The 20,557-nt window shown below is 38.7% G+C and overlaps 1 protein-coding gene across 30 annotated transcripts in view; it reads left to right on the top strand.

Moving 5' to 3' along the window:
- Positions 1–20,557, top strand: part of LOC131434615 (protein muscleblind) — a 961,748-nt gene that overhangs the window by 747,030 nt on the left and 194,161 nt on the right. Inside the window, exon 3 of one of the 30 annotated variants that reach the window (XM_058601517.1) lies at positions 17,241–17,392. The exons of the other annotated variants lie outside the window; for them this stretch is intronic. Within the exon in view, the coding sequence (XP_058457500.1) occupies positions 17,387–17,392 (6 nt within the window). The 5' untranslated portion in view covers positions 17,241–17,386. The remainder of the gene's footprint in view (positions 1–17,240; positions 17,393–20,557) is intronic. 30 annotated transcript variants of the gene reach the window in all.

Here is a 20,557-nt window from a genome sequence, read left to right as displayed (position 1 = left end):
CCCCGGGACGCGTTTCCCGGAAGGAAGGAAAAGTCATTTTGTGGTTGATTCGCTTCTGTGCCCCTCGTCACAGAATGAGGCAGAAGCACGACCGACACCGAAGATGATGATGATGATGATGATGATGATGATGATGATGATGCAGGCACGACCCAGTTGGGGAATTTTGTCAAAAAAAAACAAGCGCCGGCATCTTCGCTGGCACAGAAAAGTCTCAATATATTATGAGCAAAAAAGATTAAAAGCAAACCCTCCGGAAAAAATTGGCACCGGAATCGATGAATGCAATATAAAGCGAAATGGTCAAAATGGATAGCGCAACTGCTCGGTTTTCCTCGTCGAGGATTATTTTCAACTGGATGAGAAGCTGGCTGCTGTTGATACTCTAATTTGATAATTATTTCTTTCCTTGTTCGGATGCGGATAATCGTGTCTTCTGAATCGAACCAAACGAAGAACTGAAACTTGTTTAAATTAACATTTAAGAAGATGGAAGTGGAAACTGGAGGTCCCATTGAGAGAGAGGGGGGTAAAACGAAGCCAAGAAAGAATGATCGTGATGAGCCGTACGTGACCTGGGTTGTTGAATCCTGGCAGATCATCCTTTTTCTTGCTACGAACTGAATCTTGCTAGCTTTCGCTTAGAACAAATTTTCTCATTAAAAGACTTACAGTGACTTCATTTTAACAAAAGTGCTCTTGATTGAAAACAGTCAATATTTTATCGCAGAGAAATTGAAAAAAAACTTCATGCCATTTCTCAACGTGGTTTCGATTTCATCGAAATTTTGACAGTATCTTCTCGACATGCAGCTCTAGAATCATAAATCAACAATCGGATAATTTGGTTGTTTGTTTTTGTTTGTTTTAACCTTAAGGTCATACGTCTTTTCGGACCAGAAAAACTTTCTACCCCTATGTGCGGGGTTGGGAATCGAACCCAGGCGAGCTGCGTGAAAAGCATCGACTTACCCCGATCGGAGAAATGATTTCCGGTTAAATGACTTTCGGTGGAATGACTCAGTTGGCTAAACGGTTCCCTCCCAATTCGAACACCTGCACGGGCAAAATTCCGATTCTAGAAATGAGCAAAACGAGTCATGATTTGGGGAAAATAATATATTTTCATGTTATGATAATACACCATGATTAAAACTTCTCGGATCATGATCCATTTGGACTGATTTCGCTGAAATTTAAACGTGACGCACTTGACGTTGTTGGGTAGAACTTCAGGCGTGTTTCTGCTACGATGGAATTTTCACAGCATAAATTCAGGCGTTATGTGTGATTTTTGCAACGATGGTAATTTTTGCAACATAAATTCAGTGAAAAGCACGACGAACTTCTTTTAATCAGAATCATTAACAATTAAAATATTATATTTTTGACAAACGACGATGCCCAAAATAACGTGTTTACTGACGTTCATTGTTTCTGTTTTGATTTTGTGTTTCAAAATTTAAACACTTAAATGAACTGCATGACAAAAACACGTGTGAATCAATCCTCTTAAAAAGAAACTCTATGTCGAATTCTTGCAATTTTTCCTTTTATGTTTTCAGAACATCGTTTGCAATATTGTCTTATTTAAAATATTTAGGTGAATCAATACAGCTTGTTTTGTTATATCTATGAGCCAAATGAAACAAAGTGGTTCAACAAAATATTTTTCTGATTTTCATTAGATGGTGTTCCAAATTCGCAATAGAATTTGGTTTGTGCTGACTCTCGGAATATTATTCTTGCAACAACGGTCACATCAAATATGTAAGATTACATTCAAACAAAATGTAACTTTGATGTTTGTCAAATGAAAAGTGTAGCCGTGCTTAGTCTCTTATGATGTCAATTTTCGGTTTATTATGTTTGTTTTCATGTTATGTTTAATTCTCTATCAGCCGGTGCGTAAAACAACACGATTATTAAACGAACATGCTTCAGGATCAAGTAAACATTTTCAGTAGATCTTGCTTTTCAATGTCTGCTTTTTGCTTTACCAATAATTTATTTAGCAGTCTATAACATCACTTGAGGCAGAGGGATCGAAGCGATATTCGGGTAGAAAATTGGAGTTACGATTTTCTAATCATGACAGCAGTAACGGATTTCTTTTCGTGTGCAACCAGTGTTGGGAAAACATCAAAATTTCGAAAATAGCGAATGAAATTTTTGTCAGACAAAAAAATTCATCCATCAGAAAACTCATTGAAGAAAAGTTCACTACTACTTTTGCAAACGCGATTCTCACTGAAACTGATCTCACAGTAGTGCTCTCACAGTAGCTTACTAGCGAAATTAGTTCACAGAATACATAACGTTCGTATTCGTACTGTATTTTTAAGCCAAATACTGCGTACTGATTTTGTGTCCTTAAATGTACTGTATTTTACTCTGTACTGTGTTTTCCATTTAAAATGTATTGTATTTTTTATATAAAAAATACTACAGAGTTTTTAATGTTTAACGCATCTAATTTCGATTTGCCACAACACAAAACGTCAGAAAGAAAAGTGACAACACGTAGTGGATATAAATACATGCAAACATAATATGGAGTTGTGTCTATCTCTTCTTTTCATCGTGGTTTTTTCATTATTTATTCTTGTTCAGAGCTTGTTACAACAATTGTACTGAATTTTGTTGATATAAAACAAAAGAAAATTGTCTCCACCAAAAAAAAAAAGAATAAACTGAATCCCAATCATCGTCAAAAATATTCGTTTCTTTTTACAAAAATAGCTAAATTTTGTACTAAAATGTTCGATGATATATTTTTTAAGTTCATATTGAACTAAGAGTACCATAAAAGAGGAGAATAAAAAAAAAAACTCATGAGATTATGGAATAAATCATCCAATAATTATTAGCTTTTGGTCTTTATTCATTATTGTTAGATTAAATACGTACTGCAAAATGGACTGTTTTTTTAATGTTGATGTACAGTTTTTTTTTATTTTTACGCAAAATGTACTGTTTTCTGCACAAAAAAATATTCGAACGTTAAGGATACATTCAAATGTAGCGCCTGCTGTGAGTTCTGGACATGCAACATTCTGCGCTCCTGTTACTAATATAAATCAAATGCATGCTAACTAGCGTTTTATTGATTTAATCTGAATAGTGCAGTGTACTGAATCAGCTGGAATTAAAACAGCCATTCATCGCTAAAATTACTATTTTGTGGATGTGGAAACAATATTGTTGTTCATATTGACTAACTTACGTGCATCTCAGTAGCGATTGAGTTGCAAATTTGCAGATTTTTTTTATTGATTAAAATAAAATAATTAAATCTTGCTCGAATTACGTCGGTATCGAAATGTAGCGTAGTGGAAATTCAGCATCGAAATATTATCGAAGAATTTTTTTTCTCTTTCGATTATCTCTTTAGCGATATTTCTCTGGGTAAAAATTTGTCATCATGTTTCGCTGACACAAAAAAATCACTTGTGAATTTTGAGGATCAGAGTTTTGTGGATGCTTGTTTCATGAAATACTTTTTTGCGCACTTCCATAGCAAAATGTGATGGAAAATCTCTGTCACCTTTCCTCCTCAAGTTGTCGTATAATATTCCTGTCCAAGAGTCTATCTAAACTCTGTCTTGACGTCGGCTTCATAATCCTGTATCACGCAATTAAACTTTGTCTGCATCTTCGCCTACAGTTTGTGGGATGGTATTTTGGTCGACTTGTTACGATCGTCGTAACGAGTCGGCAGTCCATTTTGTTGTTTAGTTCTATGCACATTAGTAGATGACAATGAAAGTACTGGTTACGATGTAAATGTAAATGTCGTTTTTTAAGTCACAGGAACAGATGGCCTGCCATACGAGATAATTTTTTAGCACTTCCATAGCAAAATGTGATAGAACATCTCTGTCACCTTTCCTGCTTTAGTTGTCCTATTATATTCCTGTCCAGGAGTCTGTCTGAATTTTGTCTTGACGTTGATGACAACATCCTGTACCACGCAATCGAACTTTCGCAGCGTCTTTTACGCACAGCTCAGGAGATCGTATTTCGGCTGACTTGTTACGATTGTCGTAACGAGTCGACAGTCCATCTCGTTGTTTAGCTCTATACACGGTAGTAGACGACACTGCAAGTTCGGATTTCTATATCTCGGCGAACAAGTTGGAGTTCCACTCTGTATCTCCTAAACCGAAAGTAGGACCCATATTAAATTCTATTGAAACCTACGCAATCAAAAGAGCGTTCATTCGAATTTAGAACCGAGAAAATCGGTCAAGCCTCGTCTGAAAAATCGACGTAAGTTCAATTCTAGAGTGTTTAACTATTACTTTCGGTGCTTCCGGAACCATATACCAGGAACTGGTATAGAAGAAATGAATTTGTATGACCATTACCTAACAGAACCTACAAATAAAAGTAGTTTTGAACCTAGTTTTGGAGAAGTGTGATCCCGGTTTTGAACGTTTTAAGCTTTATAAAATATACTATACTCATCTCCATCTGTTTTTGGAACCGGAAGTAGGATCCGAATTCAATCATTTGAGACCTATGCGACTGTAGGAACTCTCATTTGAATATTAAAAATTTGTGAAAATTTGTACAATCATTTCTGAAAAATCGTAAATAGTTCCATTCTGGGGTTTTTACCCTCTACTCCGCAACCGGAGATCTGGGGTCCGATATAGCCAAAATAAGTTTGTGTGGTAATCAAATAACAAAAACTGTACACTTTATTAATCAGTAATTGGCATAAAAATTTGTCAAACTAACAAGGATTGTGTGCCAAAACAGTTATTAATTTCCGATAGTATTTTGATTCTAAACGACTGTTGCATAGTCGTGTTGCAGTTTTCTCTTTACTAGGCAAAACATTTCCACTGCTAGGATAAGCAGCAGTTTCATTTCCACTATTTCATTCGTCTATTTATCGGCAGTAATAAGCTTCTTCCTCTTACTTCGATAAGTTTTAACACTAATATATTTAGATTTTTGTAAACTGGTGAATGATTGGTTTTCGATGCAACCATTTGAGATAATTTTTGAATATGAATTTTTAAAATTTCGTGCTTTTATTTGTAGAATTTAGTGTTCCTCATTTGGTTGACAGCTTTTTACATCGATGTGTGAGCCCCGAAAGCATACAAATATTTAAGTTATTGATCCGGGAAGTGCTTGACGTTGTCGACTCCAACTTATTAGTTTCGACTTCCGCGGTTATCAATTAAAGAGGAAATCTTCCGTAAAACTTACAATTCGAAATTGCTAGTTCCTCATCCTTTTCCGACTCACGGGCCCATAGTCTCACTCGGTTAACAACCACCGAGTAATGCAGCAAAATGTGTTCTACTGCAGTAATTTAGAAAAACGTATTCCAGAATTGGTTGTAGGTACGATTCATCGTTCCTGGCCCGCACACCCACCCGCAAGGCGTTGTGCGGTGGTTTCCGGTGTGCTAAACTTTATAGCTTTCTGAACGTCACGGAAGCTCAACCCACGCTGCCACCGCAGCTCACCAGCTCAACTCAATCCAGTGCCAGACCCTGAGTGCTAACTTTACTGTTCTTCTTCTTCTAGACAGGGTGGCAAGGAGGTGAAATAAACTCATTTATTTTATTAAATTACAAATGAATTCCATTGAAATAAGTTATTTGCTTTAAGTTTGTCCCCTCTTCGAGTTGGGGAAATTTAGCACAATGACAGTTAGAAGTACTGCAGTAGAATCGGCAAACATGGAACAGACTCCTGCCTGCCGGAAAAGAAGAGGTTAATGCAATTAGAAGGTGATGCCAACTGGTTTGCACTCCGATGCCCCTCGGAAGTTCGATCAGCCAGCTGTACCTTTAGCACCAGTTGTCAGCAGGCACCGAGGCGTGGACGGGTGGCACCCGGCACAGAGAGCTTTGTCTATAGGGAGACCTACCCGCCGACTTCCAACCAAACCATAGATTTCCGGGACCTTAATTGTCGTTTGAACAGGGAGAAGGGTTATTCGACAGGAGTGAGGAGAGGTATAGGACAGCGGAGGTGGGTTTTGTTTTCATTCGCGCGCTCACTGGCACGGCTGGTCTCCATTAAATTGGTCGAATAAATTACAAAGACCAGAACTAACTGCCAACAAAGCGAATACGAGCTCTGTTTGCAGATTTGATTAATTTATTACTTCAATTAGGATTGCTTTGTCTCGCTGACTGAGTGTGAGCTACCGGGAGAAAGGAGGGCTGATTTGGTTCTGGGGGTAGCCGGAAAGGATCTTGGTGTGAAATGAGAATTTATTGTGACGCTGATAGGAACCGGTTTAAAGTCAAACTTTCGCTTCGCTATACGAAACTGTAGATATCACGGTACAACAATGGTCATTCGTCGTGTTGTTGAATATGACGTGGAAAAAAAGAAAGAAAGTTCACTGAACTCCTGTATACTTCTAGTCTAATGTTAGAAAAATTCATAGAGTTTATAGCTTCTTATAACATTGCAAATATATTCCGGAAGTGCTCTTTTTTAATAGCAAATCGTGGATCCGCTTATGATTTAGAAAAAAGCATTTTCTGTAGTACATATTTTATTGCAAACTTTTATCGTCATATGCATATTTTTGGTTGACGGTGGTCTTACAAACCAATTGGCGTATGTTCGAACCCCGACCTGGAAGAATTCTTAATGCCAGTAGGATCGTAGCACCAGCCATGAATTTTCAGGGCACGTAAATGGTAGGGAGAGTGAAATGTCAACTTTCTACTATTAACAATACACGGACAAAGGAAGTGCTCATTCTCCCACATATTTGCACTAATCTCCATTACGACGGCTTCCATTGTAATTGACTCATATAATCTAGTCGCAATGACTGACAGTCATGAATACTTACCTTACCTAACAGCTATAGCCTGGAGTGTCCTTTGCTGTATCAAGCATACGTCTCCACATAACTCGGTCCATGGCTGCTCGTCGCCAGCCACTCAAGGCACGGATGCTTCTGAGATCACCCTCCACTTGATCGATCCACCTTGCTCGCTGCGTTCCTCTTCTTCTTGTACCAGTCGGATTAGATTCAAGAACCATTTTCACTGGGCTGTCGTCCGACATCCTTATGACATGCCCAGCCAATCGAAGACGTCCGATTTTAGCTGTCCGTACGATGGGTGGTTCTCCTAGCAGCTGTTGCAATTCGTGATTCATACGCCTTCTCCACATTCCGTCTTCCATCTGCACTCCGCCATAGATGGTCCTCAGTACTTTTCTTTCGAAAACACTGAGGGCGCGTTGGTCCTCTGCCAGCATAGTCCAGGTCTCGTGGCCATAGAGAACAACCGGTCTAATGAGCGTTTTGTAGATGGTCAGTTTCGTGCGGTTGCGTACTTTTCTCGATATATCAATATCGTCAGCGAAGCCAAAAAGTTGTACGGACTTTCGGAAGATCGTGCCACTCATGTCGATCTTCGCTCTTCGGATCACACCTTCCAAGACAATATTGAACAAGATACAAGAAAGTCCATCATCTTGACGTTGCCCTCTCCGAGATTCGAAGGAACTCGAGAGCGTCCCAGATACTCGGACGTAGCACATCACTCTATCCATCGTTGCTTTAACCAATCGCGTCAGTTTATCCGGGAAACCGTGCCATGATCTGCCATAGCTGTTCTCGATCGATTGTGTCGTATGCCGATTTGAAGTCAATGAATAGGTGATGCGTGGGTACGTTGTATTCACGACACTTCTGGAGTACTTGTCTTATCGCGAATAGGTGATCCGTAGTGGCGCGGGCTCCAGTAAATCCCGCTTGGTACGGCCCTACGAATTCCTTAGCTATTGGTGATAGACGACGGCAAAGGATTTGGGAGAGTACCTTGTAGGCGGCGTTGAGCAATGTGATTGCGCGGTAATTGCAACAGTCTAGCTTATCGCCCTTTTTGTAGACGGGACATACCACCCCATCCATCCATTCTTGCAGTAGAATCTCCTCCTCCCAAATCCTAGAAATCATCCAGTGCAGCGCTCTAGCCAGAGCCTCTCCTCCATGTTTGAGCAGCTCACCTGCCAACTGGTCATTGCCTTGTTGTTCCTCAGCTTGCCGATCTCCTCACTTATCTCCGACAGATCAGGGGCTGGGAATCTGTCGTCGGCTGAGCGTGCACCCAGATTGATTCTTGTACCGTTCTCTTTATCTTGTGCTTCGCCTTTCAGATGCTCGTCATAGTACTGCTTCCACCTGTCGATCACCTCACGTTCGTTCGTGAGAAGGTTACCACTGGTATCTCTGCACATTTCGGCCTGTGGCGTGTAGCCTCTACGTGAGCGGTTCACCTTCTCATAGAACTTCCGTGTGTCATTTGCGCGGTACAGCTGTTCCAACGCTTCGCGATATTGGTCTTCCTGGTGGCGCTTTTTCCTCCGGAAACCCGTGTTCTGTCTGTTCCGCGCCTGTCTGTATCGTTCCTCGTTCGCTCTCGTGCGGTGTTGCAGTATCATCGCCCTTGCTGCATTCTTCTCTTCGACCAACTGCTGACATTCGCCGTCAAACCAGTTATTTCCTCGATTCGATAACCTCGTACCTAGAACGGTAGTGGTCAGAATCAATATTGGCACTGCGGTAGGTGCGGACATTGATGACGTCGGAGAAGAATCGCCCGTCGATGAGAACGTGGTCGATTTGATTTTCCGTATGTTGATCAGGTGATCTCCTGGTGGCTTTGTGGATATCTTTGCGGGGGAAGAAGGTGCTTCGAACTACCATTCCTCGGGAGGTTGCAAAGTTTACGCATCGTTGACCGTTGTCGTTTGTTACTGCGTGCAGGCTCTCCAGCCCGATCACGGGTCTGTACATTGCCTCCCGTCCTACCTGAGCATTCATGTCGCCGATGACGAGTTTTACATCCCGCCCTGGGCAGCTGTCGTAGGTTTATTCCAGCTGCGCGTAGAATGCTTCCTTCTCGTCATCGGGTCTCGTCTCATGTGGGCAGTGCACGTTGATGATGCTGTAATTGAAGAAACGGCCCTTGATCTTCAATACGCACCTTCTATCACTGATTGGCTGCCACTCAATCACGCGCTGACGCATCTTGCCCAACACTACAAATCCCGTTCCTAGAACGCTGGTTGTGCCACAGATCTGGTAGAAGGTAGCCACTCGATGCCCAGTTTTCCACTCCTTCTGTCCCGTCCAACAAAGTTCTTGCAGTGCTACGACATCGAAGCCGCGGATTTGAAGCTCATCATGCAGCATTCGGACGTATCCTGGGAAGCCAAGCGATTTGCAGTTCCAAGTGCCAAGCTTAAAATCGTAGTCCTTATTTCGTCGCGTAGGTCTTTGCCGATTATTCCGAGTCGTATTTGTATCCTGATTATTCGTAACAAGTGTTTTCCGGGCGGCTTGTTAGGTCTGCACCAACCTCCTGTCTCGCCGGAGGGCCATCGTGTCAGCACTGTTTAGAGTCCCACACTGACACAAGGATTTTATTCTGATTCCTGATTGAATCCTTTTGATCATAAAATGATGAACAATTAGTATTACTTCATGAAAAGTTAAAATTATTGGTTTTATGATTTTTTAATCATGACAGTAGTAAAGTGACTTCAAAAGTGACGGATTTTCGACATGTTCACCTAACCAAATGTAGAGCAAATCCTTGCAGTATTAAATCTAGTGATGCGCGAACAGAATGCAAATCTTTGCTATACTAGTGTACCTTAAATGAACCAATTGAAACAATCTCTTCAAAGTTAACCAATTTTGAAAACTTTGATCAAGGTGATCAACCATTTGAATAATATAGTTTTCACTTATTTTGCGTTAATACCGGTTAGTCTCACAATGCTAAATCACAAAAAAAAGAACTGCGACCAAGATTTGTCTTTTATATTCGTCCAGTTTAACAGCGGGACCGAAATGACTGGTTACTGCATTAAAACTGTCATCCAAGTTAGACAAAGGGTCGGGTTTTCCTTCTTGAGGCTCATTTTTTTAGAATTAAAAATGTATTCAATGGCCGCACGAATCATGCGGTCATTGAATTCATTTGTTATCTTATTTTTAGGGCTTTCTTCGTAATATCAATCGATTTTCATCAACCGCAATCAGCCTGCTTTCGGTATGCAAAAGAAAGTTTAACCAGAAAAATGACTTATGAGATAAATTGGGGTAAAACGGGTTAAACAGGCTAGTACTGTCATTCCCATTGTGTTTGATTGGATTACAGATGTTTTGTACGTGATATGAACCAACATTGGTAAGTCATATTGGATCTGCTTCGGGATTGTAAATCTGAATTCAACATAAAATTATATTTGTGGGAAAATTGGGGTAAAACGATGTAGCACGAAGCATACGATCATGGAAACTATATGTTTATTATTATTTGAGGTTATATGCGAAATATAGAACTGTCTTGTTTAACCAAAATTTGTCCAAACACCGATCAGTAGAATTTTATTTTTCTGTAAATCCATGGAAGAAGATGACTGGGGGTAAAACAGAATATAGTTATTTGTGGTCAATCTTATTAAAAACAATCCTTTTATATAACTTATGAGCTTATCAGGAATACCTTCCGATTGGTTGAATTAATTTTTTTCCTGAGTTTCACAGTTAGTTTTCGAAGTAAAGTCTGAAAAAAGAGGAGTTGGAGCGAAACGGGCATGATAGTGAATTTTGCGGATCTTCTAACTATCATAAATCGATTCTACGGAAAAAAAATTGCATCAGAAATACTAACTTTGAAAATATTTGCTTAGGTTTTTATGAAATTATTGATCAAAGTCGCGTTTTTGATCGTTTTTTCCCCACTGTGCAATGCTCAAGAGTTTTAGTTGAATCCGAATTCCGGTTGCGGAGTTACAGGGAGACAAGTGCAAAAATTTTGATTATATGGGTGCTTTTCATAAGTGACCGTGTAGAGCTGCGATTCGCTTGAAAATTGATCATAAATATCTCTAGTCACTAGATCTTGCTGACAGATCGCCAAATAAACTCACTACTGTTATACTGGTCCCCAGTTTCTGGTTCCATAAGTACAGGAAAATAGTGAATTTTCTTAGTGGAGATTTGGCGAGGAGAAACTTAAATATCGAGATCCATTACGCTAGTATGCTAATATTTAGATAAAAAGAAAGTCTAGGTTCACGTGTTCGACGCTGGTTCTTAATACACTGATGTCTTTTTTTATGTGGGAGATACGTACCGCGTAACTACGGGAATCCATCCAGTTTTACATCAATAGCTCGAACAACCCCATGGGGTAAGGCTATATTTTATGTAGACTGCAGTCAATGGAATCAAAGAACAACAACATGAAATAAAATACCGTAATAATATTATCAAAGATCAGAAACGTAAAACACGCGCGCCAGTTCTATTCATATGCATGTCAATCTGGTTATGTCTCGGACATTACCCATCCGTTATTTTAGTCAACATATAATTTTACTATTTTTCTGTTACTACACTTTCACTAAGTATATCAAACGTTACAATAAGATACATATTTTGACTACTATTCCCAATAAGAATCTATTATTTGCATTTAAAAATCTTAAAACTTTTAAGTATTTTTTTACTTAAGAATATACAAAAAACCCTGCGCCTATCAAGCAGGGTTTTTCTATATACTCTTGAGTAAAAACTTACGATTTACTCCATGTAGCATCAGTCGTTAGGTTATTTGCCCTTAAATAGAAATACACTCGAACAGATTCTACCAGCGTCACGTTGCATTGGGTCATATTGAGATATACTAAGTAATCAGATCAAAATCATCCAGCACAAATAGAAACCAAACTGTTATGCAGTATTTCATCTCATCAATAGAATCCACAATACGAATGCAATAAAAGAATCTCCAATCCCGACTTGGCTGCAGCCAATCAAAACGTAATCCGTGCCCCTCCTGCCTGCTTTCCGACTGTTTTCTTTCAAAACAATCCAGTAGAAATCAATTTTTATTTGCCCTTTTTTGTCCCCGTCTAACATTATTGACATTGGCTCGCGATCGGAAAGACTCCGACTTTGGTCGGTCACGATGAAGCATATATGAAGCAGGTTCGTATGTATGGAAGTAGTCTCAACGTGAAACATAAATATTCGATGGCAAGGGGGGTGGTGGATGTTTTACTGTCAGTTGACAAAAAAAAACAAACAGCAATTTGAAAACTGAACCTTCTGTCCTACCGTCTTACGCTGCAAAAGTACCAACTTTGAACTAGCGACAACCGGCACGTCGTTCAAAAGGCCAAAACATAAGTGTGTACTTCTACCTACCCACGGAAAGGACTCGAACTCCACTGGGATGCTTCACTCTGCAAACGAAGCAATTCTTATCTCGTGTGCGATTATTTGCGGTTGGGAAAACGAGTGCTCTTTGTTTTTCGCTCTAGGAGACAACAGCAAATTTCGCTGTTACTCGAGAGACAATTTCGCATTCCTGAGCAACACATTCCGTGCTTCCGCCATTTGAACGCTCACTATACTAACAGTGCATTTTATACTTCCTTCAACCCAATCGGAACCAGCGGTGCAGTTGGTTAGCGGGGGGTGAAATGCACGAAGAACTTTTGCAAGCATTTTAGCAAAGATTTACAAGATCGGAAAGTTTCGTACCGTTCTGTACACATAAGCAGTCCCCGTCATATCCTGTAAAAGCAACAACATCCTCATGGTCCTCATCATCCACATCATCAGCGTCGTCCTTGTTCGTCGTTTTCTATGCTCGTAGTCGTCCTTTCCAGACAGATACTTTAAAACTGAAAATCCTTGTAGATTTCGCCATACGTACCAGAGCGTGAAGTACTCGAAAAAGTTTTAATATTAGTGATACTTGACTAAGTTATTCCACTCACTGCCGGCTACCTCTGCTTGCGGTAACAGTCAATGAGCGGAACATGTTTTTTTTCAGTTCTTCATAGGTAGGGAAAAAAAGAATCCACTCAAACCCAGTCAACTGTATAGTTTTATTTCAATAGTTTCAACGGTTGTTTTACTTCTACTGTGAACTGTCTGCCATTTTAGAAAGAATCGATTCAACAAAACAATTCCGGCTGGAAACACGAATCGTCACCATCAAACTTTCACAACCGCGGTTTTTGTTTATTACTTTTTATAACAGTTATGTCTCAAGCAAACGAATACAGATTTTATTCTACCGCATTGGATATTGATTTTTTACTATGGTATGAATAATGACGCCATTATTTGAAATAGAAATGGATGAAATATTCAAGAAATGTGTTGGTTGAGCAAAAGTCGGTTGACCTCACTCTACATCATGGATCACCAAGTCAATCAGCTGGTCATAAATTCATAGTTCGAAAGTAATGCATTTCATTTTTCGAATGGCATTGCACTAGTTTATATGCAATTGGCATTTTCATGGCTCAGTTCACTCATTATCTGAACGCACCGCATATTTTGTTTAAATCCTGGCCATCGGTTTTGGTAATGTTTTGGCGTCCGATTATTGGGGAAGCTCTCATCTTCCAGTGGTAAAAAATTATTGTGATTAAAATTAAATTAAATTAAATTATGATTAGAGTGAAAAACAAGTCCATACGGAAACACCCACGATTGCAAAACAACTAATTTGTTGTTATGTAAATTTTGTCGTCATTTTTTATTCATAATGCTACTGATTACTGAATGTAGCACATCACCCAATAAGTCGTGTGACTAACTAAGAAATACACTTTTTTGACAAAAATCGTTTTTATTCATCAATGCACTAATCTTCAAGAACAATAAAATTAACTTCTCGATGCCGTACCTGTAGAACGATTTGTCCTTTGCCTCAAAACTAGGCTTCACATTCAGCAATTGCTTCTTCATTTGAGTTGAATTTTTTACTGGTGAGCAGTTTTTTCAGATTATCGAATAGCCACTAGTCACTGGGGTCCAGGTCTGGGCTATACGGTGGATGCGGAAGCAATTCGAAGTGTAATTCGTTCAATTTAACAATCGTTGCATTCAACTTGTGAATCGGTGCATTGTTTTGGAGATACCGTAGTTTTTTATTCGACATATGAGGTCGTTTTTTCTAGATATTTACGTTCAAACGATCTTACAATGCTATGTGGTATTCGCTATTGATTGTTTTTTCCTTTCTAAAGATAGTCGCTGAACATTATACGTATGACATCACAAAATTGTTTTGAATCCATCGTTTTGAAAATGACAAAAGTCACTTCACTCAAATGCCTGTCATTTTTTCTTACTAACCAAAATGTCATGAAATTTCACACATAGTCTTTTGAAAGTTGGTACTTCATAAACGTCATATGGATTTGACAATGATAGCGTCATCTGTGTGTCAGGCTCACGACTTAATGAGTGATGTGTTAAGGGGGATTTCATTTGGGAAACAATCGATAGATTTTTTCTGAAATGTTATTTATCACCCTAATGTTCTCGAGGTATCAAGCGGCTTTTACTCCACTCTTTTGAAGAGCATTTCAATTCTATGTTCAGCATGTTGCAGAAATCACTTGAACATGTGACATTTAATTAGCGTACAAAATTCTCAGCATTAGAACGATTTGGGTTCAGCGGAGAGGATTTTGAGTCATTCAAAAGATGTCTTCAAAGTGCACATTCTCATGTTTTACGTTTTTACGTAATTTCGACATTCCTCATTGTAGTCTTCGTTCACATCCGTTTCTAAGAATTCCTACTGCTAGAACCAACTACGGATATAATAAGCCTATTTCCAGCATGTGTCGCTTATTCAATAGTTGCTCTTGTGACTTTGATTTTCATCTGTCTCGAAATGCAATAAAACGATTATTTCGTGATTCCTTATCTATTTAGTTGTAGATCAAGAACAACTTTGTAAACAAATACTGTATTAGATATTTGTAATATAATTTAGTTCATCTATGTCTTGGATATGGCAAATCTGTTGACATAAAATATGAGGAGGTTTAATGCGTGCTGGAGAAAGAGAGAGAGGGTTTTTCTTTGCTCCCAATATAACAATAAAACATATAATAATTTAAGAACGCCAAGGGTTCCTGTAAACCGGTGCTAAATACCTATGGCGATTTTCATTTGTTCCGGATTTTCGTTTCACGGTCTTCTTTCTCAACTAACTGACAGCACTCGGAAACTACATTTTTGTTTACCTAGCTGGTTATGAGAAACTTGAAATACATATTAGCTAAATCAGTTATCTTTTAGTTGAAGCTGCCGGGACAAAAAACAACAATTACAACATTATTAATTTGTGGGATACTCCGTGAATAAACTAAAAGATTAATTTGCGACGCTCACGTTGAGTAGAAACGGTAGATCCGTATACACTGAAAAAAACTGCAAAACTCTGAAAATTCGCATAAAAACCGCATAACTCTGAAACTTCGCATAAAAAACGCAGAAAGGAAACCGCATAACTCTGAAAATTCGCATAAAAAACCGCATAATTCTGAAACTTCGCATAAAAAAACCGAATAACTCTGAAAATTTGCATAAAAAAAGTCGCATAAAAAAACCGCATAAAAAAGATCGCGTAAAAAAAGACCTTAGTGTACATTGTATCTTTCTCATTGTCGTTAACATGGGGAATTGATGCATGTTTCAATTAAGAATCTTCACTACTTCCGGTACTTCTAGAACTGGAAACGGGAACGGGTATAAGTGAAGAAAGTTTCTAAGGGCATCAACAAACACGACCTATGCATTGGAACAGTTTAAGAGATTTTTTTAGTACTTTGCATCGTTACTTTAGACGACTGTTCGTAAAATTTCCACACTCACCGTCCTTTAATTCCGGAACCGGAAGTCGGATTCGAATAAAATTCAGCAGCCACCTATGAATCTGTAAGCTGTGAAAATCTGTTGAGTTTTGTATCATATTGACGTGAATTCAATTTTAATGTTTCTGATCACTAAATCCGAAACCGGAGTTCTTGTGACCCGCAACTAGCATGGTCTCTGAATTCTAATATTTTAAAGTCTAATTAAGCAAAAAAAACGTTTTTTTCATGGTCACACTACATAACGGTTTGAGATTTCAAACTTTCATTACCCCGTTATTCTGGAACCGAAAGTTGGATCCAGATTAAATTTAACTGTATCCGATGATATTGTAAGACCTTTCATGAATGAGCTTTGATGAGTGGCTTCAAAATTGTGTTCTTTCTTTCGTTTACCCTTTCAGTCCTTATACAGTTTTCAGTGAAAATCTTGTACTGTGCAGTTTCAATATTCAACCGAAGATTCAAGAAGCGATAATAACAGAAAACGATACACATTGATATTTATCTCTTGGTACTCGTATCTAGAGTAGTTTTAGTTTCCAAAAAGGTGTTGGGGTGTAATAACTTTGATTTATAATGTTTAAGATACTCTTTAAAGTCGACATGAGCATTAAAATTCGACTGAATTTCCATGCAAATTCTATTTTGGCTTCGTCTTGTCATAGGGAAACGAGTAACGTTGACATTAAAACTCTCTTTTATTGCAGTGAGAGACGAAATGCTCTCTCTCTCTCCCTCTCTTCGTTTGATTTTAATGCGATTATAAAGCTGTTGAGTTGTATTCTTTCATTCAAAATACGTACGATTTCAAGCTTTGTTTCGGATACTTTCAGGGCAGCATATCTGAAGTTAAATTTAGGGTCAAATAACAAGATTCATAAATTGATGCTTTCTCCATGTAAAAAATGTACTGATCGACGGAAGCGAAATCCAGAAACGACTGGAAATGTAACCCAGAAATTAGGAGATGTTAGAATATATTGGTTGCTAAATTTGACGAACAGAGTGTTCAAACAATCGACTTTCATGCACTATTAATTTATATTTGAATCATTAAAATATTGAGAGGAATTGTACAAATATAGCAAGTAGTTATTAAACTTTCTACAAACAGTGAGTCGTGCAATCCAGTTTAGAATAAGGTAATATCCTAACCATAGGATATCTACAAAAAGACCACAAAAGTACGCAAGTTGTCTCCCTCACAAATTGTAACAGAACGACTGTCTGAAAAAGCCAGGAAAAGATTTAATCGAATCAATAGAATAAATGATTTGCAGTTTTTCCCTTCATCATTTACGTGGGTTTCAACTATTTTCGATTGAGTCCCCACCCGCCCCGTAAGTGCCTTCTCTTCGTTTGAGCTTCAGTGCTCAAAATGATAATAAGAAAATTTATCTCCTTTGAGGTTTTCCTCAATTTTCTCCAGCTCCGTTCGATACTGGATAGCACAAAGCAAAAAAAAACACCATTGCCCTCGAAAACATTGATAATAATCACACGTATCTTCTCTTTCTCTTCCTTTCTAGGTAAGCATTCATGCGAACGAAATTTTTTTTCCGATTCGCAATCAACGCTCGAGACGAACTCGGAAGTGGTACGTGGCGAGTTCGGCACCGCATCCACCCGGCCCGAAACCTCAGTTTTGTCCTGCCGCTTTCTCCAAACCAGTTCAATGTGGGTGAGTGCACATGGAATATTCACGCTTCTAGAAAATGAACGAGCACTACGTTCTTGCTGATGCCGAGCTTAGGAACTGCTCTCGCCAGCGAGAAATAGATTGTTTTTCCCGTCCGCCCGGTACCGCCGATCCAACCGACAGTGCGCCAGGACTATCGTCGTTAGCCAATTGTTGATCAGACAATTCTTCCCATTGCTGCCTCATTCACTCATTGATAGCATCACACGCCTTTCCAGCATCGGTAGCCGCATCAGCAACAAGCTCATTTCGTGACTTTTGACTGCGGTTGATTTTTTTTCTCCTTCTGTACTCCATACTCGGCAGCAACACGGAGGGGAGTAACTTCGTTCAAGCACTCTCGGAGATAAATTAAAGGAACTCGACATCCTTTGTCTGAAGTGATGTGGGGCTACCATCGCCTGTAGGTTCTATTGCATTTTTTCTCGTTTTCTTTTTTTTTTTTTTTGATTTTATTTTTTTGACAGCAACCGCGCTGCCTGTAATTGAGTGTAAAAATTGGCACCTCCGGAATAGATGGTAGGGATTTTCCTTGAATGGGGCCGAACATTGCCTGTCTGTTAGTAGAACAAAATGGGTTTCATATTATTGAGTACAAAATTAATGAGACACTGACATTCCAATCGGAGTATGATAGTTTGTCGAAACGCAAATGTAATGTAATTCTTGAGCAACTTCAACGAGACAACCCTTCAAGCCCAAACGAGGCAACGTACCCACTCACCCTTTTTCAGCTCATTCAGAAAAGGCTTGCAAGAAACGCTTCGGAGCTGAATCGAGAAAACCTGACGTTGGATTAAATATTTCATTCAACCATACCAAAGGGATCTCCATTGTTTCACTTTGCCATCGAAAAGCAGTTGAAGCGGTTCCTCTATCGTCTCTGGAAACCGGAAGCATCATTGAGCAGAGAGATACTGCAGCTCCAAATCGTTCCATTCTAAATTCCCCGATGTGTGATAACTTTGACTGGTGGGAATTCGAATTTCTCTCTACTGCTGCTGCTTCAGTTTCTGTATTGCTGCAGCTTAAGCAGCAGAGGAAAATCTTTTCCAATGCAGTAACACACAGTGGAAAACAGTACCATCGGTATCTCGCAATCAGTTGGTTGGAGATGTTTTACGCTCTGAATAACACTTGGATTCATAGATCCGAAGGAATGTGGCTGAAGAAATGCTTAAATTTGTGGTGTTTGCAGGGAAGGCTCCCTTATCTTCAGAAAAGCCTTAATCCTAGGTAGAATCAATTATTCGGTTGAAGAAAATGCGATCTTTGTTTGTATTTTAAATATATTCATCGACTATTTGGAACCAAGTATATTTATATGGGAAATGGAAAACTAAACATTAAATTCAGTTAAACAACGACAACGCTTTGTTTCGTGCGTATTTTTAGTACGTCGTTTATCAATGCAGTATCTTAGCAGATGTGGATTTTACATGTCAAAACTTGGTCCTATAGAAAATTAAACCACAAACCAATGCAACTTTGTTTCTACAAATAAACAAACGCCTTGAACAAAAATAAAATCCTTCGTTACAGAGAGAGAAAGATCATATTTCATTCACCCAATAGTGATGTGAGACTATTCAAATAGCAACAGTGAGAGGAACAATTCGCAAATTTGAAAAGAAATAACCTTTTACAAGTATTAAAAAACATTTAAGCACCTACAATAAAGCAATACAAACATCATAAAATACGTGCAATATTCCATCTTAAATTTACTCTATTTTTTTTATTTTTGCATATTTGTGTATAAAGATTTATAGTCGTTGGAACAATTTTTTTTTCGTTTTTGTGAAAACCTTCATGACTTTATAATTTGAGAGTTTTGAATGTGTGTTGAAATTTACTACAGCAATCTTTGTCAATTTGAAAAAACAGCCAGATAAAATATTGTCTGCCTCATTCCAATTCTTACAAACTAATTAAAGTAACAATAAATAATACAGATATTCGATAAATTTTGAGATAAACGATTTAAAACAAAGGGAATGTAAATGACTGTATTGAATTTCACAATTCACTTTTGCATGCGATCGAACCAATTTCTGATACACTCTTCCCTCTCCGAAGAAGACATTTTCAAAACATACATTCTATTCGCATCGACCGCTTCTGCAGGCGTCGAAAAACGACGAGCACGCAGTTTATCTTTGACGTGTGCTCACAGAGAACAGACATCCAAGTAGAGATTTTAATTTGTGTAAGCAATTTAACGGTTGTTTCAAAAAGCAATCACCAAGTAGCAGGCGCTTCGAGCAGTCGCTAATGGGCTCTTGCGTTCGAACTTCCATACAATGGCAATTCATGCGTGCAAAGTCGTACGCAACGGTGATTTTTAACGGATTTTCTCTTGTATGCTTTACACAGCCTTTTTAAAAAAAATTTGTACTAGTAGTAGTAATAGTACGAGTAGTAGTAATTGGAGGCTGAATTGATATTATAAGGCGGATGACCTATCGATTCAATTTTATTTCGGTGAGTGCTTGCATTGTCGCATTAAAGAAGGATTTAGAAGAATCTTTTGTGGTTCGTTTTACTGTTTTTTTCGAAAACTTTTGGCAAAGAAACGGTTGTACCATTCAGAGATGATGGTTCTACAGTACTCCAACTGAAGTGTGGCGATGCATTCGGGTTTTCCGAAGAATCAGGCGAACAGTAACTTCGAAGTGCTCTGTGCTCAAACAGCTTTTGTTAGATTTCGCTCGTCTTTCAACACTCATACTGTCGACTGCATAGAAATAATCAAGAACTATGCGAAAGACAATTTTTTTTCTGTCGATGACTCTAACTTGTGTTTTGCTGGGTAACTGTTCGGTTGAAATCAACAACAAATAACACCCGGTTAGCCTAATCAAATCACTGCATAACAGTTGATTGAGTTCATTGAAAAGTAATTGCATGTCATTGATTTTGATGATACCGTATTATGTGCAATAAAAAGATAAGAACAATAAACAAACAAAAACGTGCAATTGACGTCTAACAGTGCATTTATCTCTAGCTGCAAACTCCGATAAGAGCTGGCATGCACGAGGCATTTCGCGTTGAGCTCGAGTTAGTGAAGACAGGATTTCACAAGTTTCACACAGTTCGACACCAAACGTTCGGTGTCGACGAATCTTTTGCAGTTCACTTCGG

This window comes from Malaya genurostris, chromosome 3, assembly GCF_030247185.1.
Source record: "Malaya genurostris strain Urasoe2022 chromosome 3, Malgen_1.1, whole genome shotgun sequence".
In the NCBI taxonomy this organism is placed as follows: Eukaryota; Metazoa; Arthropoda; class Insecta; order Diptera; family Culicidae; genus Malaya; species Malaya genurostris.
The sequence above is the reverse complement of the archived record's forward strand: the minus strand, read 5'-3'. Positions and strand labels throughout refer to the sequence as shown.